At 43.5% G+C, this 25,795-nt stretch overlaps 2 protein-coding genes across 3 annotated transcripts; one reads left to right on the top strand and one right to left on the bottom strand.

The window, feature by feature from the left end:
- Positions 1 to 928: 928 nt before the first annotated feature.
- LOC121624684 (heparan sulfate glucosamine 3-O-sulfotransferase 2-like) lies at positions 929 to 6,792 on the bottom strand. 2 transcript variants are annotated; one of them, XM_041962510.1, is made up of 3 exons: positions 6,465 to 6,792; positions 5,944 to 6,325; positions 929 to 2,403 (listed from the first exon to the last, which is right to left on the bottom strand). In XM_041962510.1, the coding sequence occupies exons 1-3, from the start codon at positions 6,469 to 6,471 to the stop codon at positions 1,785 to 1,787; spliced, it is 1,008 nt and encodes a 335-aa protein (XP_041818444.1). In that variant the 5' UTR covers positions 6,472 to 6,792; the 3' UTR covers positions 929 to 1,784. The 2 variants fall into 2 exon arrangements, with proteins under 2 accessions (XP_041818444.1, XP_041818443.1); XM_041962509.1 differs by having other exon boundaries at positions 5,944 to 6,792.
- Positions 6,793 to 21,963: 15,171 nt separating this feature from the next.
- On the top strand, positions 21,964 to 24,317 carry lrrc4bb (leucine rich repeat containing 4Bb). Its single transcript, XM_041963156.1, has 2 exons — positions 21,964 to 22,206; positions 22,323 to 24,317. The coding sequence occupies exons 1-2, from the start codon at positions 21,964 to 21,966 to the stop codon at positions 24,315 to 24,317; spliced, it is 2,238 nt and encodes a 745-aa protein (XP_041819090.1).
- Positions 24,318 to 25,795: the final 1,478 nt, after the last annotated feature.

Genomic DNA, 25,795 nt, shown 5'->3' with positions numbered 1-25,795 from the left:
TCATGTACGAATGGCTCACGCTAGGATGTTCTCTTCACCTCATGTTGGCCAATAAACCTCAATCAGGTTTGCTTGTAAGTGAAAATGTGCATTCAGCTCCTTCCAAAGCTACTTTACTGCTCGCTCCAGTATTTTACCATCATTTTAAGATATATAGAACTGACATGTGCCCCACACTGTGATTTCCAAAATAAATCTTTTTGTAAATATGTCCTAGTTTCAAAATAAATTACACTATAATTTCATCTTACAATGTGTTTGTCCCTTTTAAACACAGTCATTTCCAGTTACTTCCTTCCATCTTCTCCCCTTCTACCTACATAGTTGCTGGCACCATGCATTAAAGCGCAAATTCAAAGTGTTACTTACACTATCATGCTGTGATATACACACGTCTTTAAATCACAAGATATACTCTTGTGAAGTAGTTTTTCCTTTGTTTTTACAGTATTGTGTCTGATGCAAGTCTTTAGTATTCATGCCATGTAGCCAAATCTAAACTTTTCACTGCAATCATGTGACATGCAGTCCCAGAATGTATTTGATAACCTGCCACGGCTAGGTGTTCCCTGCTTTGTCTTTGAAAAGTGATTGAAATTCCTTACGCCTACACCCACTCATCCACCCACCACCACCGAGGCACACAACAAACCTCACAGAATGCGGTAAACCTCGCAGGGCGTGCTTCCGCTCGACAGGACAAATGTAAAAAAAAAAAAAAAAGAAAAAGAAAACACTGCACGTGGCTTATTCTGATGAAACCACCATTTTACTAATTCGATATGAAAAGGGAGGTATAGAACAGAGCCAGTGGCTTTCTAAGAGGTTCAAATTCACAAATTGTCAGCTTAAAGGACCGTCGTTGGATTTGGTTTTAGTCGAATCCAGCAAAGGGGGGGGGGGGGGGGGGGGGGGGGGGGGGGGGCGCAGGAAGGGATCAAAAAAGTGATTCAACGTGCGTTTTTTTCTGAAATTCATCACTGTGGAGGTTTCAGATGAGACAGAATTATTCATTTCATGAGCGTGTTTGTGCTTCTGTTTCATTTAATGAAGATCATGAACAAGCATGTGGGTAAGGCAGTGATTAAATACTTTTTTTTAGACAAAATATATAAACATGGACCACTCTAACAAAGCACAGAGGACAAAGTGATGTGCTGCATGTTACGGCACATACTAACTTATCCGATTCATGCTGGGAAGGAGAGGGAAAATCTTTCACCCTGTATAGAAACTGATGAGACCAACAGTAAGTGATATTAGGTGGTTCGTACTTGCGTTATGGCTTTACATTTCAGATTTACCACCACAGTGCTGCAGCTTAATTCTGCGCTCCCTGAAGACTTCACTGACATTTTCCAAGGTCTTGCTTTCAAGTCCTGCCTTGATTAGTGAAGCAGGTTTAAGAGGAACTAATCCCCCTTCCATGGAATTTCATGTTTTTAATAAACCAGTCAGCAAATGGGGGATCTAGTCAGCAATAATACACAGTAACAGGAACAGAAATCCTGTGATCATGGAGCTGAAATGATGCCTATATCTAGGAACAAACAGGATGCTGATGCTGGCTGGTAACAGATCATTACAAGTGCAAAAGCAATGCCATCCTAGATTTTGCTCTGTTCATTAGTGTCACTTCAAAGAATAACACTGCTCTTGCCGTTTCACTGGAAAACTGTCGAGAGACTGTTGGTAGTTCGCTATCCGCCGTAGCACATTTCTGAAAGAACATTTGTGGAATGCAGAAACCTTTCTTGTACCATTTAAAAATATGTCTCAAACCTCTACTCCCACTTGAAATCATGACCCACCATTTCATAAAACTTGACATTGTACGGTCTATAGAAGTCTCGCAGTTGCTCGATGGCATCTCTGTCTATCTGCACATGAGTTCTGCCCTTGGACTTGCCCAGGCAGCGTGGCGAGCCGCTGCTCTCCGGCTTCTTAAGGCAAGGGAAGCCCTTGGTGCGGTTGAAGTAGAAGTGTTTGTCTGTCACAATGCGCTTTAACCCAAGGAAGTCTTGCACCCGAGCCAACTCCCCCGCCGGGTCCGTGATAAGACGCTCCCCGCTCACAAAGTGGATCTGAGCCAGGGGGAAGTAGCGGAGCCAGTTTTCGAGGTGCAGGACGTACAGGCCGATCCGGATGGCGTTCCAGGACGTGTCCACGATGCCCAGGCTCTGGTTTCTGAAGGCCAGCTCCTGGAAGCTGGGCAGGTCAGGGGTTTTGGACAAAGTCTGAGTGTAATCTGATATTGCACGTGTGACGGGGTCGCGCACCACCACAATGAGCTTGGTATCTCGGGACATGGCCGAGATCCGGTGCGGCGTCTCTTTTGTCACAAAGTAGCTCGGTGTCTTCTCCATCGTGATTTGGCTTTCAAGAGTCCTTGGCATTAAACCTCTGAATGAAAGACGGAAACACAAGAGTTCCAGTGAGATAAAGGTTTCTCATTTACATTCACATTACTGTAAGTGCTTTTTTTTTATTTCCTTGCTGTTTTGAATTGCTTAAATTACCACAAAGGCTAACAGATTCAGACACAGAGGACAAAATGTCCTTGCATTCACTCTGTCATAAGGAAAAAAGTGTGTATTAGATGTCTATTTAGGGCAGGATTACACAAGTGAGTTCCAGAGGCACAAAAACACCCTAACTGAGAAGCTCCAGTTTGGCCATGAACCCAGTTTCTCCATGTAAATGATAATAGGAGCACTGATGCAAAGTCATAGTAGTGTGTTGTCACAGGAGACTTGTCTCGGCAGCTCTCCTGTGCATCAGCCCGGCATGGTTCAAGAGTAATAAATCACCATGAATGCAAACAGAACACATATAGCAGAGTGACTCTGTTAGGTTACTTCTGGGTCCTCAAACTAGGCCACTGTAGTCTTTGAAGAAATGACTTGAACAGGTACGACTTCCAGAGAACAAGTTTGAAGTTTGAAGAAAGAGTTTAAGAAGAGCCTGTAGAAAGGGCTACAATTAACTATTATTTTCAGAATAAATTAATCTGGTGATTGTTCTATTGATTAATCAATTTACCATTAGACCAATATAACATCAGAAAACTATTGAAAATGCCCATTTCCATTTCCTAGGTCTTAAGTTGATGTCATGAAATGTGTTGTTTTGTTTGATGAGCAGGCCAGAACCTAAAAATATTCAGTTTACTATCATGTTAAGACGAGGACAAAGAGCAAATGTTCCCATTTGAGGACCTTAAACAAGAGAATGTTTGAATTCTGTACTTGACTCTATCAATCAGTTGTAATATTTGCAGATTAATTTCTGTTGATTGACTAATTGATGAATTTATGAAGCATAAATGTAAATTAAAGTCCCTCCAGCATCTCTCATATGATTCTGATGCTTTATGTTATCGCTAGAAAAACTGGATGAAGACTGCTGTAGTCCAAGTGTTGTTCCAACTCATTTGTTTCAGTGTCCCCAGGTTGTACTCTTACCACCACTAGGGGGCACCGTTTCATTCATTTGTATGATGTATTGAAAGGCCATTTGACCAACACCATGCATCCTGTCTACATTAGCTGGTAATTTAGCTGCTACACTAGCTAAATGACACTGTATTGCAGTGTGAAGCTGATTGAAACAGCTGGAAAATGAACAGCGCAGCATCAACATGGACACAGGCCTTTGAGGAGGGTACAGATGAATTTGATAGGTTTGCTGTACCCCAAACAACCTGTGAAGAAACTGAAGCCTTTAGCTCTACAGTCTTGAAGCCTATTGGCTATCGTCTGATGACAACTAGACGTCTAGAGGGAACGAACAGTGTTTCGGGCCAAGACTTCCTCTTCCGCGTGCCGATCATTGTTTAAAGTCTGATTAGCAACTTGACTTTCGAACTTGACAACAACTCGACAATTCAGCAAATCTAAAGCTAATAATTTAAAGTTAAATTGGTGTAAGATGATAGCTGATGGGTTTGGCTGTTAACCTGCATGCAACCTAATCCTGCTCAATCCTGATGGGTTCAAACGGACTAAAAACAAGAACTTCTGATTAATTCGGCTCAGACTCGTGTCATTGTTGCATTTCTCCTCATTTGTCCTCGTCAAGCCGCCATCTGACGCTTCCACGCTTGGCGAGCTAACTTCAGGGATCTTTATCGCTCCCTTTTCTTTATTCTTTTGTTTGGATGTTAATGTAATGAAACATGGACCCGGCGCACACTCCACTGCATATCGAGAATGAGACCGTGACTAATGAAAAGGACAGTTTGGCCTTTATCGATGAGTGTTTACAAGAGAGTTTCCGGGAAGCAACTGTTTGTTTTGAAAGCAACCCTCAAAAGTCAGTAAGCTGGCATTTGACCTTTTCTCCGACAGCTCTGACAGCTGACAGTCAGATCGCGGTAATGGGCGAGGGTTCACATTTGGATCACACCTCTAAGACACAACTCTGAGATAAAAGGGCTTCAGCCGCTAACCCTCCTGAAGACTGCCAATTAGCGGAGATACATTCAGTATATAATGATTCGATGATGCCACTGATACACATCCCTCCTGCAGGCTAAATGACAGCCAATCATTAACATGAAATTTATTTATAAGTTGATCCGTGTGTGATTGGCTGTCTGTTTGGGTGCATATGCGGACAATATTTCACGACTAAACTGGGACATATTTCTGGTTTAAATCTGTAATTAAGGAGTTTATATAATGATGTAGCTGCTTCTTGTATGGAATATATAAATATATTCCATACAAGAAGCAACTAACAAAGAGAGTTTACACACACACACACACACACATATATAGTCAAAGGTCGCTCATGTAGCATTTTAACAATCAATCATTCACTAAACATTCATTTTGAGATGTTAGTTTAATTGCCACATACAAACAAGGCAGTCGCTCAGAGGCCTGCCAGCTACGGCAGGCCTGCACACTGCAGTTTGCACTGTTGCCTCGAGAGGCTGGATTTTATGAGAAATCTGATGAATTTCTCTACAGTACATCAAAAAAAAAAACAGGGCCTCTGTTGTGGCGATGTAAACAGAGCTCAGGCCTCCGAAGTTTCTCGCAATAAGAATGTGAAATGAGTCGAGAGACTGCAGGAAACACATCCGGCGTGTTTACCCACCTCAAAACACAATGTACACACAACGGGAGGGAGGTGGGGGGGGCAGTACAACGTCGCATTTTTGACAGCAAGCAGCTGATTTGGTTTGAGAAGTGGTTTTAATTTTTGCAGGCACTGATATGACTGGCAGGAGGCAGAGGCCACCATTTCTCTCAGCTTTTGCCTTCCTCTGAATCATTTACTTCATTTTTTATTGGGATTCTTTTAGAGATTCCAGCACGACAGAATTTGAAAAAGGTGTTGGGTCAGGGACAACCACCAAGAATACAAAGTCCTATAAAGACATCTTAAAAAAAAAGAAATAAAACTTTTACCACATGTGAAGATGAACTCCTTTCAAATTACAGAAATATGGAATTACAAAAACATCTGTATTTCCCAAATAATACTGTGCAAACAAAATAGTCGTATTACATGCCAATTAGCACATTTTTCATTTCTCTCATCATCACTGAGTTAGTTTCGAGAGAACAGGCCTACAGAAAGCAGATACAGAGAGTTTAGGCTGATACAAGCACAGCTGACCATCAGCTTTAAATGTCCAGAGACTCCCAGGAGTCTTTGAGGGCTCCATGCAGCCAATTGGCTCAGCTTTTACTAATTAAGGCTGCTCATTACTCATCGCTCTTACACAACTGCAAAACAGACCCTGGTGTAATTCACTTTTTGCTGTCCACAGCCTAGAAACAAATACAAGTCATCACACCGGCAATCTCAGTCTGTGGCTTCTTGGAACAAAACCTAATGGCGGTGCCAATTGCAGGTGATCTATTTTCAGATCAGATTACATGACCACTGGCAGAGACGCGCGCGCGCACCTGTGCAGGTGAGACATACCTGTACCACTCCAGCCCTCGATCGTAGTTCCTGTCGAAGAAGTGCGTCTCGGTGCCAGCCGCTCGCACGTCGGGGTGAATCCTTATGAACTCCAGAACAGCTCTGGTGCCTCCTTTTTTCACACCGACTATGATGGCATTCGGTAACTTTTTATTTCCAAACTTTAAATTGCCCATGGGAGGGCTGGGCGTGTCGTTCCTGACTATGTGGAGAGTCGAAGCCGGTCTTTGGTCGGTTTTGAGCCGAGATGCCTCCACGCTGCTCGCTCGCGCGTCCTGCGGGTAGACGCAAGGCAGGGATTTCTGAATGCGCCTTTCGGCTCCATCAGCCAGGACGCGCTGACAGCTGGGCGTCGGATCACCTGACTTTTGCATGATGGTGTCTGCAGGGAAAAGCGCACAGTAGCACAGATATGAAATGAAAAGGGACAGTAAGCATATGGATGTTCTGGTGAGCCGGTGAGAGAAGGGAAGAAGTCGACTGAAGAGGAGCACGCATGCCATCTCTCCATGGATACGAACAGTGCATGATTTTCTTGATTGATTTCTTTTCAACGTTCCGTCCTTTCTGGTTGTTTTAGTGGCCGAACTGTCCTCTGCCTCCGAAGCAGGAAAGAAAAAGCGAACAACTTGCGCGCCCTGTCAGTAGGCGGTCCACACTTCCATCACTTCGTCGCGGAAACACGTTAACACGAGCCACCTGCGCCCCATCTCAACAGCACATTCAGCGGAAAGGCGTCCATCTCTGCGCGCAAAACAACTCCTGGACGTCTCCATGGTCATCGCGCGCGAGTGAGAAGCGGAGGGAGCGCGCGCTCTGACAGCTCCGAACCGGATGAGCGACAGAAAAATATTTCGACACGGTGACGTCAGAGCATCTTTGCATTTCAAAAAAAAAAAAAAAAAAGAAGAAGAAGAAGAAGAAAAAGAGGAAGTATTCATGTCTCTCCTCTCACTCGTCTGACTTTACTCACTTTTCATCGTGCTGCCTCATTTGTTGGCACAGCTATCTGCTGCAGAGTAAAACCAACGCAGCCCTTTCAAGGAGACTCAGTACAGAATCTGGATGAGTTTGCATGACGGTGGCGAGGGTGAGGCAACACCGAACTAGACTGCCGTAGTTTAATCTAAAGATTGCTTCAGAGCCCCCAACTTTGACCCCAACCCACAGCAAACCACAGTCAAAGCTTTTTTTTTTTCTGTGATTAACAGGAAGACACACATAAGGCAAAAGGATGAGGCGAGAGATAGAAACAACAAAAACATGTGCAGCAAAGACATACAGATGAGCTTATGTAATTAAGTCTTTTTCTTCCTAATCAGCACCGGTTTCCTCTCCCCTGCTCACGTGACCTCATGTTAAATTTTTGGCTGCTGAACTTTAAACTTGGTTGTTATTTCATGGTTTGTTAACGTTGAATCAACTAGCCGTCAGCTGTATTACTCAGTGCTTAAAAACAGTCCTTAAAATACGTTTCTGCATTATAAATTCAAGAACAAAATATGATTTATTTAGCTCTTAAATTTGAACATCTATAATTCATTTACAACTGGTCGAACGCCATCTGTTGATGAGGATCATGTGATATGATGAAAAGTTCCATAATAGCTGTATTAAAAGACCTAGAGCAGAAATAAACTTTGAGCCAGTTGTAATGTTGATACTCCACTATCAGCTGAAACTTACTAACTCATTGTTAATTCTCAGTAGAGCTGAAGTGATGTGTCAATTCAGGAACTCCAGCAAAAGAAAATTACTGACTGATGACTGATTTAATCTTCTCAAATGATAATATTTGCTAATAAACTGCACATATTTAGTTTTTTGACACACAGTCAGACATTGATTTCACGATTTTCTGACATTTTATCATCCAGATGAAGATTTTTTGAGATTCTCAATGTAACTGATAGTGGAAATACGTGCTAGCTGCAGTCAGCAGGTCAGTGTGTGAGTTACTGCACTGATATAGACATTTAAACTGCAGTGAAACATTTATGTGAAGCTGCTGCATAACAAACTACCACCGTCACTTCATTCCCTCTCGTGACGTGAGAGACGAACTGCTCTCGAGCCTCAGATAGGACAAGATCGGCTGGCGACAGTAACAAACAACTGAGACGAGTGCACCCAAATGTGTTCGTGTTCGGATATAGATGAGCTTCCTCTGATGAAGGTTTTGTTTCAGGATCACCCGTCTTCCCCGTAACGTGGTACTTCTTGTTGTTTGGAGTCAACAAGAAAAACCTCTGATCAGAGTTGTCAGCCCTCTTCCTTTATGAGTGATGGTCAGATTAATGAAGCTGAAATAATGAGGGCTGTATAAATAGATTTTAACATCCTTAGGGCACTGTCTCAGGATCAGGTGATAAGGCAGGACCCACCTTATCATGTCAGCTGATACTGAGCTTTAGTGGTGAACACTTCTCACTTAAATGACTACAAATTAGGTGTAACCACTGCCAGGACACAACTGTTACTGGCCCAGGTGGTCTGGGGAGCATTTGCCAGGTTAGTAATCCCTAAAGCCCTGACCTGCAGCCTGCGTTTCCCCGCAACCTCAAACCAGTAATCTTGTCCCCAGTCTTGTCTGGCATCACTCCTCTCCAAGCAGAGGAAGTGTTGGCATGAGCAGAGTGCGCATGGCGGGTCATCCCTCTCGGTTCCCCGATGACTGATACAAATGCAGACAAGCCCGAGGAGGAAACAGGAGAGGATCAAAACTCCCAGGACTGCAGAGGCGCACGGGGAGGAGTTGAGGTGTCACGGCGGTGCTCCCGCGGGTGTCTGCGCCCAATCTCAGCGGCCTCTGATTAAAGAATGATTTATAGGGGCCGGTCGGAGAGGCCCGCTCAGCAATCCGTCTAGTGAATGAGATTTTCCCTCAGGAAGAGGGCGGGTAAATCAAACCTCGGGCGCAAGAAGCCTGAGAAGCCTGGCGACAGGGCTCAGTGATTAAATGTTATAATCATCTCTGCTGAGTGTGCGGCTTGTTTCTGCAACTTGTTTTTATCAAGGATGCTGATGCTGAAAATCAGTTTTTGCTCTTAATTTCCACAACATATGTCTTATTTTAGGTCACTACAGGGTGGAGTCATAGAAGAACAATGTGGAACAATTTATTTCAGTGTCAGGAAAGATCATATAGGAAATCACTAAATATATCAGGTAATTGTTATACTGTAACGAGAACAAAGGCTGTAGCCTCTATGTTGAGAACTAGAGGCAATATTCAATTTTGAAAGATGGTTGATTTTAGCATAAATTTCTCTTAGATTCCTGTGAGCAGCAAGGACTCCAGATGTGACAGGACACGATGTATGTTCTATGGAAAGCAAACGTCTGTGCAAGCTGATTGCGTTTGTTCTTAATATTGTTGGTCCTCTTTTGGCGATCGCTGAATAATAGGCCACAGTGTGCTTAGTGACCACTCCATCAGCAGCACTGCTCATTCGTCAGAGGCAAGAGAAGCCCGGGGGAGAGGGGGGTGTCAGCTTGTCCTGCCTCTGATCAGGCGCTGAGCGCAGATACAGATGATCCAGACAACTTTACATCACAGATGGATGAAGGATTGCTCCCACTGATACAGTTTACACCCTCTTGTAAAAGAGTGCACACGCTGAAGTGTTTCAAACATGCAATCCCAGTAATATACAATATGAATGTAGCTGGAGAGAGACTCAGATTAATGATTTATTCCTGACCTCTAGCAGATGCTAACAGTATGAACAGATAAAACCAGAAACTATAGCTCGGTGCATTTAGCATCTATGGATAAAGTAGTAGTACTTTGTAGATCCTCTAACAATCTCTGAGGTAAAAAGCTGCTGTAAGTAGAATATGGCCGTGATGATTTGGTCAGGGCCAAAACCTCCAACATACAGTCTGATCCAGAGCAGAGTTCAATCCGTTATCCATCAGATTCCCTTCTTTTTCAGTACAGGCTAATAAAATGAGGCAGAGAGACATGTTAGAATTAAGAAGACGCCTCAATAATCTGGTATATTATAAATCTTTCTAAATATCATAAAAGCTTCAAATGATTTGCACTTCATGGATTGAGTATGCACGGCTGCTGTGCAGGCCTAATAAAGCCAACTACATCCCTTTAAGTCATATTCAAACCCAATAATGTTACAATACTGACACCTGCTGGTCATATTATGGCAATGCACCCACGGTGTATGGTTTCAAATGTGATTTAAAGAGAAAGTGAAAGCTTCTCAGGCGTAAACATTGGATTTCCTGTATATTTCAGAGGCAGTCGAGTCACGGAACAACAGCAGTTCGACTGTTCACTGTTCGAAGTTCACTATTTTAATTAAATTACTCTTGAGTCAGTACAGATATGCTGAATGTTACAGAGCTGCAGCGGACTTCTTTGACAAATGGTTTCCAACAATGTGTCAATAAAGTCTGAAAATATTTGACTGCCCTGAGGAGCTTTTCAGGGCAGCAAGAAATATTTAGCGCCTTTATTTAAGTGAGAGCATAGCAAAAGTATTATCAGCAAAATGTGTGTGAATGTGTAAGCAGCGTTTTACTGTTGAGGTGGAGATAGTTTGAACTGTAGTTTGATCTTTAGCACAGACAAAATGTCTAATGATGATAAGAACAAAGTACAAAGTACAATGTTTCCCTTTATTAATGTAGTAAAGCTGAAGTTGAACGACTATTGAACGTATTGAAGTGGTGCTTACACATTAAAAGAAGGTGACAAAACAGAGAATTGACCATACAGCGTTGTAATTACATCAAATAAGGAAATAATGTTAATGTTTTCTGTTATATGAGCTATGTATGAACAAATGCATATTTAATTTGTTCAGCAAAAAGTCACTCACAGTCACTGCGTGCAGTATAATTGGGTCAATTACACAGCAGGGTTGAAGAGGGTTAAATTCAACTTCATGCTTTGTTTTTCAGGAAAAATGCCAAAAGTTAACAAATATGTAGCCGGAAACACTTTGGGCTCACACAAGGCTTTTCTTCATAAGCTCATCAAAAAAGGTGCAAAAGTGGTGGAGCCACCAGAGGCGGCTAACGTCACCATTGTTTTCTGTCCCATTGTCAGCCGTTTTCAGTGTGACGTTGATTCAGCGTTATGTCTGTGTCAAAGTGTCAAAGTGTCAGGATGTCAGGAAGTGATTCTGGTGGCGATGCATCACACCTTTGATAAGGACTACAGGCTACCCACCCACAGGGAGCTGAACGACCCCGACGTCGTGCTCCTCGTGGACTGCCTGTTTTTCGAGGGAAAGGGACTCTTGGCTTGCCCTAGCAATAAAAAGGCGGTCAAAATGGTCTGTAAAAAGGTAATCACACAACAAGTGAAGCACTCTTTTTATATGATGTATTGGTATATTGTTAGTACTGCAATGCATGAGACATGATGACCATGAGGGATGAGGATTTTATGGCAAATGTTGTAGTTTGGGATATTTAAAGAGCACATTTTCATCTGAAATAATTCTGAAGGTTTTCCTCATCCCCAACTTAGTATTAATTTGTTGTGGAGTTTAACTTTTTCTTTCTTTCTTTTCTGCAGCTGGGTCTTGCACGTAAAAGTTATTTCTATCACAAATCAAAGAAGCACTCAAGTGCAAGAATGTAGGAGACAACCATAAAGGGGAAAATAAAAAAAAGCAACAAAATCAACTGAATTAAGAAGTAGGGAAATCGGAAATGATGAACAAAACCAAAAAGGATCTGAAAAGTCCTCGAGTTACTGAGGTGACTTTTGTTGGAGCGAAGAGGACCAAGACAAGCCAACTCTGACACAGCTGCTCTTTAACTACGCCCAGTTTAAACTACGGTGTTGATGCATGTGCATGTGTGTGATTGCTCACTCTTTCTCTTTCTCTCCTTTCACTTTCACGATGGTCTATCAACCATGTGCCGCTCTGCTGTTATACTTGTTTTTATGAGACATTCTTTCTGCTTCCTTGGATGTAATTTCTCTATTCAGCTTATCGAAATGTAGACAGTAAATGTGGGCTTTTAAATGTGTAAATTCCAGAATAAAATAATCTCACGCATACACACATGCTCTGGTCTTTGTTGATGTGGGCCTATTTCTCGGTTAGAGGTCTGCTTTACAGCAACACCTTCTCACCGAAGCTGTTAGCGAGACATTCAGTGGCCCCCCTGCTCTTTCACAATGGCCCCCGAGAGGCCAGAGAACAGAGGTGGAGCTGCAGAGTCCGAGCCCCTGCCGTTACATTGATCCGTTATCATTCATCTGGTCACTGTGAAACATTGTATGCTTGGAGCTGTGCACAGGCTATTAGTACAAATGCCCTGCACGTGTTGTGATGGACGGAAAAAGCTGCTGTCGAGAGCAAAGTGCGAACATCATAAGAGTATAGCAACTCTGCAAGGCTGGACTTTGATGCTTTGAGCTAAATGCTAGCGTCAGCACGCTAACACGTCCACTGTGACAATGTTTGCATCGTGCGTTGCCTTTGGGTTCTGCAGCGGCGACTGCCTGAACTTCCCCTCTGCTCTCCCATTTGACTGAGGGTACTTTAATGATGAAGTTTTGTGCTTTTGCTGAAGCGCGCGAATTCTGCTGAAGCATCAGCTTGGCACAGCACTGGACACCGATTCCCCTGGGACGTCTTGTAAATCGCATGCTGATCTGTATGATGGTCTGACTCTTGCTGACTTTGTTGATTCATATGAGCCTGGAATAGTAATCTTCTACTACAAGGTTAAACTCGGCATTCTGTCATATATTGGCCCAGATTTTTTGGCTTGTGCTGTTCTTTCTTGGACATTTAATTCTGTGTCACTTAATGACACTTGGCACTAGGCTGTCCTGACGTACACTGTGAGATTATGATGCCATGTGGTATACTTTCTGCAGCATCATACCTCTGGCTGTATGGAGTCACCAGTTATCTTTGTGTTCTCTGCTGTAGATAATCCCAGGAGAGCAGCTCTTCCTGTGGAACATATTGTCGCTCTTAAAGCTGCTCCTTCATAATGAGGCCTTTTAGCTTTCTTTATGGTGCAGGGTTGAGGTTAAAGAGTCCTTTCTGTCTCTGTAGCTGGTAAGCACACGATCGGCCGCATTTTTATAGTGTCATCAGTCATTGTGTGGTTTAGATCCTGCTCATTGCATCTGCAACACAAAATCATTGCCTTCAAATTGCATTTGTTTCTGTAGTGAATCCTTCAGAGGCAAATGTTTCGGGCCAGCTTTGTAGTAGCGCTCTTAATCAAAGGACACTCAGCTTTACACGCGTCTTATGTTGTTTCAGGATAAGGTTTGCGAAAGCACTTTCAACATCACCAAGCCTCCCGTTTCTTTAAAGAATAGACATTTTGGGAAATATGCTTGTTGACTTTATTGCCGAGAGTTAGATGAGACGATCGATACCGCTCTCATATCTGTTTGCTAAATTGGAACCCCTAGCATCTGGTTAGCGTAGCTTAGTACAAAGGCTGGAAACTGGGGGAAACAGCTTGCCTGGCTCTGCTCAAATATAACAAATCTGCCTCCCAGCAAGTAAAGCCCACTAATTAACATGCTAGATCTTATTGTTTAATCCGTTAAAAAAAAAAAATCTGAAATGTAAAAGGACACATTGTGGCTTTATGGTTATGTTCCTGACTATTTCCTGGCGAGTCGCAGTAACTTTCTGGAGTCTCCACTGCTTGACTGGCAACTCACTGTGGCAAAAGACTAGCTGTTAGCAGCCTTTGTGCTAAGCTAAGCTAAGATACCGGCTGTAGCTTCTAATCTAATGTGCAAAAATGAGAGTGGTATTGATCTTTCTTCTTCTTCTTTTCAAACTAACATACGTATGTTTCTGGTGCCCTGAAGGGCTGGATAACTTCATGGGGAAGAAGCAAGTCCTGACTTGAGAGAATTCAACATCACATGAAGAATATTTTCTTTTGTAAAAATTAAATCTACAGTACATACGCAGCACAGCATGATTTTATGTTTTATTCCCACTGTCAGTTCTTAATTCCACGTCCCCATTTACCACACGTGAAATAAAAGATGTTTTTTATTGATTTTTCCTAACAAGTCTCTTATTCAGACTGAGAACGTAGTTTGGCGTGGATCTTTTTCAAGTTGGTGGAATATGACACAAAGAAATATCTGATGGTTATTTAGGATAAAAATGTGTGAATGTAATGTAAAATAACATTGACTTCCACAGCTGGCTGCACTACACTTTGTTGTCCACAAGATGGCAGTTGAAGATTCTATTTTGTCTGGTTTGAAGCGCGGAGGCTGCTTGGTAGGCCTACATGAGAAGCAGACTCTATGGAAACTCCATTACTGACAAAGTTGATGCTACAAATTGAGAATCTTGGCAGCAAAAGTGAAAATGGATGGAGCATAAGAAAACGGCTTTAATTGAAAATCCTGTCAGTATTGGTCTTGATATGACGATTTCACAGCTTCATTAAAATTTCCGTTTTCTAAAATGAAACCAAGAAGAAAGAAAAAAGTCTTTTAAAGTAGAAACTCATCTTAGTAGAACTCTTATTACATGCAAATTGTTTGTTTTTCTTTCTTTTCTTGACATTCTTGAACGCACCTCGTCTGAAACCCTAGAGCACATCCCGTTTGCATCGGTGCACACACTGCAGGCCCACATCTGCATATGAACGTGGACACATGCCAACACGCAAACAAACAGACACACACACACACACATACATACCCTCGCACTCATACACACAAACGCACTCTGTGTACAAACCAAAAGTGAGTTCTCACAGACAGGAAATGATGTCAGTTCTTGTCTCCAAGGAGATGGAGGCAGTTGCTAAGATACTGTGACACTAGGATTTTTCTCTCTATTTTCTCTCCCTCTCTGTCTCTCTAACACGGGCGCATGCACGCATGCACACACACACACACGCACACACACACACACAGGGATGTCACCATGAATAACTCGAAACTCTCCCTTGTATCTCTCTTATTACACAGATGGCAATGAGCACCAATCCAACTTTTTTCAGTTACATTTCTAAAAATAACCACCGAAAATATCACTTTGTTCACAACCCCAATTGGACGCTTGGGGCCATTAAACAGATCACTAATGCTCCTCACCCAAATCTAACATCAACGCTACTGCTACAAAAATCATCCACATTCCCAATCTTGGCTTTGAACCACCTGCAATTACTCAACCACCCACTTCCAGAGCGGCGAGGCCTGTAGCTAGTATCCCGAAACGATGGAAGTGATGGATGTGTATCAGCACCCCTCCAAAGCTTCTTCACAGCGTGAGCTGCACCTCTCTCGTGCTATCAGCATGCCACATATGTCTTGGCACTAGCATGTTGCTGCCAAATCCTCACCGCCCTCCCCTTCTCCTCCCCTGTGGCTCCTAACACAGCATTAAGAGTTTATGGGGTTTGGGTTGTATTGGAAATGCCATGCACTCGTCTTCTGGATAGCAGGATTAGCTCTCTGCGCTGTATTTCTACTCCAAGAGCCTTCCTGTACTGATGACACAAGCAATACAGGGATGAGTGTTTGTTCATTTACTGTGCACAAATGCATGTCCCTCTCCCTCCCTCCACTCCAACGCTCCCACACACACACATGCTCAAGGGTGCCTGCGCACACACAAGCGCACCATACATGCATAAGGGGGATATCAGATTCAATGTGCAATGACACAGTGAGGACATAGAGTGGGTAGAGGGGGAAGGAGGGAGAGGCACAGGGTGGGTTTGGCATGGGCGGCGTAGAATCATTTTAAATGGCGCGGGGGTTGGAAGGCAAAAAGATGTACGGAGAGAGGAGAGGACGAGAGCGGCAGCAAAAGCACTGAAAGGCAGCCAGGGTCGGACGAGAGGCTGGATGTAGGCTAAGATTTCAGCATGAGTGATAGGGAATGAGGGAAGAGGGAGAAAAGAGGGAAAGGAGGAATATCCTCTGCACCACTGTGTGACTGGAAATTTAATAGAGGGAGTGAGATAGAGGGAGAAAGCGAGGGAAGGAGAGAGAGGTAGATGGGTGGGAGAGAGAGAGAGAGAGGCAGAGGAGGGGGAGGGGAGAGGAAGAGAGAGGCAAAAAGCACAGAGACCTCATTGCTGTGCAGCTTTCAGCAAAAGCTAGTGGTCATGAACAATGCTCACTACGGCATTCACCGAGAGGGAGGGGAGGAGCGAGGGAGAGCGTGAGGGAGAGAGAGAGTATATATCTTGGGAGTCTTTCTGAAGCATAACTGGCCTTCTCTGTCCTTTGACCTTTAGTGTGAGCTGAGACAGAACAAAGATGCGCTGAGATTTATTTTTCCCTATGAAGTAGCCTCTGGTTGTGGCTGCAAAGCTCCAACACGCGCTTCCTCTTCATCTGTGCACATTTTCGACCGAAACGAACGGCACAACCTCCTCCTCGTGGGGGGGAAAGTGATGATAGAAGCTAACGAACTTGACCTATGTGGAGACACACATGACAAAGATCAATAATGGGAGGCCACTTAGAGAGAAAGACTGGCATCTCTTGACTAGCTAAAGCTTTCTTTATTGGCTAATAACTTGCTGACATCCTTCTCAATTTACTAATTGAACCATGCAGCAGTCCACAAGTAGCCCACTAAACTCCGGAACCTGCTCACAAAATCTTTCATTTGCACGTTCTCAGGCGCATCTGAAGGTCTGAGTTTTATGTGCAGAGCTCAAACAGCTGCAGAGTGTTTACTCTCCAAGTCTGGGTGCTGATAGCAAATAGTAGAGGTGGTGGCTTCCTTATGTGCACCTTTTTTGGGGGGGTTGGGTGGGGATTAGAATACTCATATGCAACGACTGCAGAAAACAGACCTCATTAGTTTGCTAGATTTAATCTGAGCTGGCCATTACTATAATGCATGTGCTAGCGCTGCACATTCATTACGAATGTGGACATTAGCAGGCCTACAGAACTCTTTAAGACTCAGTGGAGCAGAAATGTTTCTTACTGCAGACGTTTATGGTTCAGCAGTGAACAGGTGTCTCTTCCATGGTGGTAAACACTGAAAACTGAGCAGAAATGCCTGAAATCTCACAGAGATGAAAAAAACACACTGACTCAATGTATTCTGATCATTCAATGTTGCTGAGTCATATTAATTAATATGAATACATACTCTTCACATGCATAGAGCTTATGTTGCACAGGGGGTATGAGACAAAACCTGCAGACTGTGAAACAAACCAAATAGACTAATGAATCTTGCAACGTTCAGCCATAGATGTGCATATAAAACGTTTAAAGCACCTAAAGAGCGCAGGTACATCCATGAGTAGTTGGTCCTTCATCTGTTCTTCTGATGCTGTCTTAGTGGGATTCAGACTGAAACATACGGAATGTGCGTAAAGAGCCGCTTATGCTGGACGCAAAATGCTCTGCCCACCGGGCGCCGTCGCGTTTGCTGCCTGCGTTCCTCTCCAAGGATGATAAGGCGCATGGATGCACTCGTCCCAGACCTCGTTCCTAAATGCGATGATACTAACATCATTTTCTCCAACGACCCTTAATCTGATCTCTTTATTTGTATTTTTTTAGCCCCCCGTGTGTGAGTGTGTGTGTATGGATTGTGTTCATCTTTAACCTGCCATAGCCCCCCGCGTTGCGTTGGCGCTGCGGAATAGCCTACAAGAACAAGAGCCAGCTCACAGCCGTGGAAACAAGCGAATCAATTTAGGGACGAGGAAAGCGGAGACAGATCGCGGGGCTGGAAAACTGACGATCGGGACGAGGGGAGAGAAAACATCGACCTTACGCCGCAGCTGCCGAAACATTAAGGTACGTGTATATTGGATGTACAGGTAGAAGGGACTGAAATGGCCGGCGTAATTATTGCATTTGTTACCTAATCTGCATGGATGCTGAAATCACTCACCGGATGACAAAGACTGAATAATGAAACGTGCAAAAGGTTGCACAGATGCACAGTAATTCAAGTTCATAATTAATATGAGCAAACGATGCAGTCAGCGTCGATGTCAGCTGAAGAAAGCCGCGGTAGTCCTTGCAAATGTATTAAAATAACACGGTTCCTTATGTAAGCCCGTGTGTTTCACATGTCCTCGCATATTATTTCCTCCCTCCCCATAAAAAAAGAAAGAAAGAAAAAATGCTGAGCCCGTGGATTATTTTTGGGTGCAGTCGTGTTGTCATTACCCTGAAGAGAGAATGGATGCAAGCCATTTTGTAATGCAGCATGTGCAGAATTAGGCCTATTCAGAATTTCAATTGCGTTCCCGAGAAGGTGCGCCGTAGTGAGCGCAGCTGCATAGATGAATAAGGCCATTCTGTTGAATTGTAGGAGATATTATGCTAGAGGCTATATGATGAGCAGAGATTGCAGATTTGAGGTTGCGACTGCAGGAGAAATACTCAGGTTATGGCTTTTTGGGGGGTGCCCCCCCCCCCCCCCGTGAGTTGACATGAGAGAAATTGGGGAAATATAAATGTCATCAATTGAAAGTTGAGAAAATATTTGACACGAACCCGCAATTTTCTCTGCCTAAAAACGCTGGTTGTAACTATACTGATGAAATGCGTCCCATCCTACCGCGATTCCCACGTCCTGAATCAATCTAGTGTTGTCATAGTTACAGCAGATGATGTTGGCCCTGCTGCACCTGTGTCGCTTTGTGTTCATCTCGACCATCTGTAAATACATGAGGTTTAATTGGGCCTTGTGTAGGCATACAGGAAACATCCCACAGCCCGAAGCCTCGCTGTTTATTGAAAACAACACCACGATTTTTGCCTCTTCATAAACCTTAATGACTCTGTTGTGGGGAGCAGGGCATTGATACAATCAGGCGCTTACAGTGATGTGATTGGTTTGTAGCAATTGGTCAGCAGCTTGCAGCTAATTTGTCTTTTCACGACTGAGCGCTTTCTCAGGCCTGATCGGCTAATCAATATCTACATGGTTGCAATCTGGTCTTGACAGGAAAAAGAAACGGCTAAGATCAAGAAAGAGAAATGCCTGTGAGTGAAATTGTTTAGAAAAAAACAAACAAACAATACAGCCTATGTTTTAACCATGGCGTGAACCCCGAACACATTCTGCACAAGGATGAGGATTGAAGGAATCAGCCCTCGGATGAGTCAAGGAAAAAAAAAAAAAAAAGACCATCATGAGTGTATGCTGCTATTCTTGTGCTCTCATGTGGTAGAGAACTTGAAGACGGGGAGGTCAAGGCAACAGGCGTCCTGCTTGTAGATTCAAGGTCTCTCCCTTAATACAATTTTACCCTGTGTGGTGTTTCACATAGACTCCTCAGTGACGTTTGCCGCCTGATGCAAAGACAAAATGTGGCAGAGTGTATTACACCAAACTGTTGATGGGAAATGCATCTTTCCTGTAATGATGCAACGACCACAACTGCTCATCTCATACATTCGAGGAGTGCAAACTTCTCTTTGTTTTGCACATTTCAAGACTGCTGGCAGAGGCAGGAGAAATTAGGAAATGACATTCTTGAAATCGCATTCACCTGCTTAGATTTTCAAGAGAGCCACATCTGAAAGAAGAAAGGCAAAGCCACTTGGCCAGTGCCTCTATTGAAGCTCTAGTGTATGAACCGCTGCATGGAGGAGCAACCTCTGTATTGAGAGCACTGGCAAGATCAATTATTTGACCAGCTGAATATAAATGATGTGTTTTGGTGCTTTCATGAATCATTTTCTCTTGAGTTGACCGATGTAGTTACCAAACCGCCATCCTGAATCAGATACACTTCTGACGTCCGGGACACACGTTGAAACTTTTTTTTTTTTCTCCAGCTCAGGCTAATTATTGAAATACATAATTACCTGCTGGATGAGGATGAGAAGGAGACTGTTCAAGGAAGGGCGGCAGTGTAAAGAGCACTGTAATGAGGAGTGCTGCAGAAGGCCTGCATTCAGTAACATCCAGGTTCAGGGATGGCTCATGTTTGTTATTTCTCTGTGGCAGTCACAGTTGGGACGGTTGTGGATATGGATGTGTGAATATCTGTGTGTGTGTTAGAGAGAGAGAGTCTGTGGGATGTGCAGAGCATCTGAAAAAAGTCTATTTTTAGCATGCACTCCCTTATGAGCTTTCTTAATAGCTGCTTTAAGAGTTCTCAGAGCTATGTTTTTAATAAAGATTGATGTTGACCTAGTCCTCAGACCTTGTAGATATTAAGATTCATGGCAAATTTGTTCCCCCTGTTGCGATATTGAAGGCCAAGGTTCAACTGTGTGCTTTCTCAGGATTCCCTGCGCTTAGGCGAACATATATTTTCACGTACAAATGTAGATTTTTGGCATTTGTCCCTTTAGATAAACGTATCTACTGATAAAAAAGACTTGATTTTATATCTGGTGTGACTGTGGAGGGAGTAAACATTAAGCTTTAAGTCAAATATAAGTTGATTTAGACCGTAAAGGCGCTGCTGATTGGTTTTGTTCAGCTAAACACAGTAATGTGGAATAGGGCACTGGACAGTAAAAACACAAGATGGTGAGTGAGCAGGTTGCCACAGCAACCGTGTTTCTAGGAGCGCATGCATCGTCGCTGCATAGGAGAAGAGATGCTAAGGACTGGAATGGAACCTTTTCAAAAATAATCCATTTATCAGAGAGTAAACATGTTTAGAAAATGAATCGTAGAGTGATCTTCTATGAAATATGGATGCTGGTAACACAGTGGTCATAGAAATAAGTGACGAGCAACAAAGATCTCATTTGTTTTCAGCAGACGACACAGGCTTGTGACTGCTGGAGTCACAGTGTCGAGTACAACGTGCTCGAGAAAACAATGAGCACTTTCTATTTGGTCTAATCATTGTAAGGGAAACAACTCAACCTTTTCTAAATTTAGTGAGTCTGCTGATGCTTGCAGCCATTTTTGTTTCAAGAAGTATGTGACACTCTCTTAACCAAAGACACAAATACACAAACTGTATCTGTTTCAAAAGCCATAAAAGCATTTCGCATCGTTTTTCCCCCCCTTTGCTTGCAGACTTGTTGTTGTTTTCATGTTTGGCTCATCAACGTCAGTGGCTGGGAATCGTGTCTGATTGTGTGTTGCTTATTGTACACAGCATGTGCATTGCAGTAAAATTCCAGGAGTCAATAATCATTCCTTCATATCTTAATTGCTAAATTACTGCCGCTGCCTCACGAGGGATTGCATGGATCTCTGCATTAACCTTAGGTCCAGATGAGTCTCGCCGGCAATTGTAATTGCATTCACTAACCTTGCATTCTTTTAAATGTGATATTCTACTTCTGCCAGTGTGTTTCCAACTAGAAGCATACCGATATCACAAAGTGCATGATGAGACTGTCATCCTAATGGGTCTGCTGCAGCACTTGTGACCCAGCTTGAGGTTTTAGAATTTTGTGGCCATTTCAGACCATGACCCAGATGTTAAGTTCAACCTATGAAGAAAATGGCAGCTGACTCACCAGTTAGACTACAGGCCACAATTTGAGAGCCACCTCTTTCGAAAAGAAAGCCTGGCCCGGCTTGTCATACGCTCTGGCGACGGGACATAATTAATGTAATATTTTGAGATTTAAATTCAGCTCTGGGAATACATAAATACATGTGCTAGGCTAATATCTTAAAGCTACTGCACTGTGCACTTACTTGACCTCCTTCCTCTCTCTCCTTTTCTGTCTTCCCCTACAGTGAGAAGCGACAGCCTCTACAGAGACGACGCTTTCAACAGCAAATCCTCCCCCAAATTTGATATCTGTTCTAGCAAATGTCATGGGAACAAAAAATACAGGGTTCCATAAAATGAAGTGTTGAAAGGAACAAGGGTTTTGATAGTCAAAGAAGCATGAGCAAAGTAAAATAAAAACCTATTAATGATAAATTGAGTCTTTAGCATAACGTTACATTTTATCCTCTCAATTTTTAAAGTCACTGCTTGAAGGAGGAAAAACAATATCAGAGTAAGAGCATACAACATGAACATCAAGACAAGCACTTAAATCCCCTTGTTTGTAGGTGATTTATCAACATCATAGCAATAGGGGTGGGTCATGACTCAGTTGCCATGCGTGTTGTCATGGTGACCAGCCCCTGTACCCCTTCCCCCCTCCTCTGGTTGGTCCAGCTTTTGTTGTGGTTTCACAACCATGGACCTCAGCTGACAGAGGCAGCACCCCCCTGCCCCACCCTCTGTACCTGCTCCAATCAGGCGAGCCGTGTCATCTGTACAAGGAAGAGTTTAGATCAAGTCCCCGACAGTATTTCAGAGAACACAAGATACCTCAATCTACAAGAGAACACAATTCAGGTAAATATGGCGTCATCTGCAAATTGACCATACATTCAAACTGAATTCATATATTTTGACAGCAGTAATTCTGAGGATGCTACAACATGCTTCCATGTTTTTTTTTTCCACACCAGGTGATCAAGTCTGACACATTTAAGCACCTGCGGCATTTGGAAATCCTCCAGCTCTCCAAGAACCACATCCGGCAGATTGAGGTGGGAGCTTTCAATGGCCTCCCCAACCTCAACACACTTGAGCTTTTTGACAACCGTCTCACAGTGGTGCCGTCCCAAGCCTTTGAGTACCTCAGCAAGCTAAGGGAACTATGGCTACGAAACAACCCCATCGAGACACTGCCGGCATTTGCCTTTCACCGGGTTCCCTCTTTACGCCGTCTCGATCTAGGGGAACTCAGGAAGCTGGATTTCATCTCAGAGGCTGCTTTTGAAGGTCTGGTCAACTTGCGCTTCTTGAATCTTGGCATGTGTGGCTTGAAGGATATCCCTAACCTCACCCCACTGGTACGACTCGAGGAGTTGGAGCTGTCAGGGAACCAGCTGGGGATAGTCAGGCCTGGATCTTTCCAGGGCCTGGTGTCACTTCGCAAGCTGTGGCTAATGCACTCCAGAGTGTCAGTTATTGAACGCAATGCTTTTGATGACCTCAAAAACTTGGAGGAGCTCAACCTCTCCCACAATTCCCTGCATTCTCTGCCCCATGACCTCTTCACCCCTTTGCACCAGTTGGAGAGGGTACACCTCAACCACAACCCCTGGGTGTGCAACTGTGATGTTCTGTGGCTCAGCTGGTGGCTGAAAGAAACGGTTCCCAGCAACACCACATGTTGCGCTCGCTGCCATGCGCCCCCAGGCCTAAAGGGAAAGTACATTGGGGAACTAGACCAGAGCCACTTTACCTGCTATGCCCCAGTGATCGTTGAGCCACCCACTGACCTCAATGTCACCGAGGGCATGGCCGCTGAGCTGAAATGTCGCACTGGAACGTCGATGACCTCCGTGAATTGGTTCACTCCGAATGGCACTCTGATGACCCACGGATCATACCGAGTTAGGATCTCAGTGCTTCATGACGGAACGCTGAACTTCACGAATGTGACCGTGCAAGACACTGGGCAGTACACTTGCATGGTAACCAACTCTGCTGGAAACACCACTGCAACCGCCGTGCTCAATGTGTCTGCTTCAGACCCCAGCAACAGCTACAGCTATTTCACCACTGTCACTGTGGAAACAGTAGAGACAGTAAGAGGAGATGAGGAGAACTCAGCAAGACAGTTTATTAACGAGACCTTCATAGATTTTCCTAATCCTACTGTTCAGAGAGGGGTGTTAGAGGGCCGACCTGGCATCACTATATCGCCTTCTCTCTCCTCTCTTTCCTCACTGTCTCCACGGGCCAACAGAGCTACTGAAAACGCAGTGACTGTGTCCATAATGGAGGTAACTAACATTCCAGGCCTGGATGATGTAATGAAAACAACTAAGATCATCATTGGTTGCTTCGTGGCCATTACTTTTATGGCAGCTGTAATGTTGGTGGTCTTCTATAAGCTCCGGAAGCAGCACCAGCTACACAAGCACCACGGCCCTGCCAGAGCTATTGAAATCGTCAATGTGGAAGATGAGATCGGAGCCGGGGCAGGGAGTGGCATCTCTGGTGGTTCAACAATGAAATCTGGTGGTGGTGGAGAGGGAACCCTAAGGATACATCATCCAGAAATAGTCAACCTTCCCAACATTGGCCGTACAGATACTCTCAACCATTACTACAAGACCCATCATTTCAACAACAACGTGATGGGTCTTAGTATTGGCACCGAAGGGTTGGGACCAGGAGGGATCCTTACTAAGAACCAGCAAGGCCAGGATATCCCCATCTCCTGTACCTCGGTTCCAATCTCTACATCCAATTTGCTCTCCTCATCAGGCAATGGCACCAACGCCAACCCCAGTTCTATGTCCCCTCCGCTGCCGATGTCTCTGCCCATGCCTACTATGGGCTTACATGGATCGATCAAGGGTTTCATGGGCCAAAACCAGAATCCCCAAATGGAGCCTCTCCTCTTCAAGGGGAGCTCGAAGGAAAACGTCCAAGAGACTCAGATCTAAAAAACAAACGAGAGAGTATAGAGAGAGAGTGAGCAAGAGTCGGAGACAGAGAGGGGATTGATGTTGGGTTTATACGCGGAATGATTAGACACTAGAGTGCATTGACATTACACCAGGAGAGAGGATAGACTGACACGGCAATACACAAACACATAGACTTATCCGTGACAGTGTACTGAGCCAAGGATTACCACAATGGGCCACTTGTGTTTGTAGTAACGATCATGGCCATGGAGATCAAGGAATGGACATTGCTACAATGTAAATCTGTGCCAAAGCAAATGTTTTTTGCAGTTTCTACAAGCTGTGTTCTCATAGGGAAAAACTAGCCTTTCAGAGTAATCAGTCCCCAAATCGTTGTTGGCCAGCAGAGATGAAAGACATGCATAGCACTCACCACACTGAAGATCGGACATGTTGCAGAACAAAACCCAAGAGACATTTTTCTTCCACACAAAACACAAGCCACACTCTCTCTCGAGTGACTCAATAGACTTTCTCAAGGTGACAATTATGTAGGCATAAATAGATGGACAAAAAGGTACAGTGCAGTACAAACTACTGTGAAAAATCCACAAATTATATAAATATATTTTCATTTAAATATGTATCATTGCAGACTCCGATGCAGAGATATTTTGGGGTGGATGTATAAGCTGGTATAGTTTCTTTGTGAATAATCAGGGGCGGCGATAGTGGAGGTTGGTTATGATACATGTTTTAAGTTTGGCTACTTCTCAGAAACATAAGGGCTCAATTGCAACACTCATTGTGAATCTTTGAATTGGCTTTGTGACATAAAGTCCATTTAGGTTGTAGAACAGTAAATGCAGATCTCTGTTTGACAAACTTTTTTCTGTTGCTTCAGTAATAATCATTACAGACTTTTGTGTTCTGAGAGTGTATTATGTATTTTGTAAAAGCCAGCTACTTGGTATTTGAATTGACAATTCTGATACTTAAATGCCAGCATCAAATAATGGTGAAAACGACGTTCCACAGACACGGAAAGGTAATCCAATGCAGAGAACTGTATGGGTAAAATAAAGTGTTGACAATGTGTTATTTGAATCAGATCAGTAGCCAGATATTTGCTTTTAGACAGGAATTTGATATGACCTCCTTGCTCATGGTTATCATAATCATGCCATAAAATGCTGTCATAAGGATGATTAGACATCCAACTGCAACAGCATTCAAGAAGGGATTAAACATCCATCTTAGGATGATTGGAATGAATGGAAATGTACAGTATATTAATAATAATAATGTCTGGTTGTATGACAATTGTAAGATCCACATTTTTACAGTGTAACTTTCATATGTTAAATGCCATTTACGCTTCTTGCGTTTCAACTATGTATTTCTTTATTTTTGTTAGTTTGATATAATGTGTACAGTTGTCTAGCCATGTATCATTACGTGTGAAATAAATCAATCATATATTGGGTTGTGGCTGGTCAATATGGCAACCACAT

The sequence above is a fragment of the Chelmon rostratus genome, chromosome 21 (assembly GCF_017976325.1).
Source record: "Chelmon rostratus isolate fCheRos1 chromosome 21, fCheRos1.pri, whole genome shotgun sequence".
NCBI lineage: Eukaryota > Metazoa > Chordata > Actinopteri > Chaetodontiformes > Chaetodontidae > Chelmon > Chelmon rostratus.
Note: the sequence above shows the minus strand (reverse complement) of the source record. Positions and strands in the feature narration are given on the sequence as shown.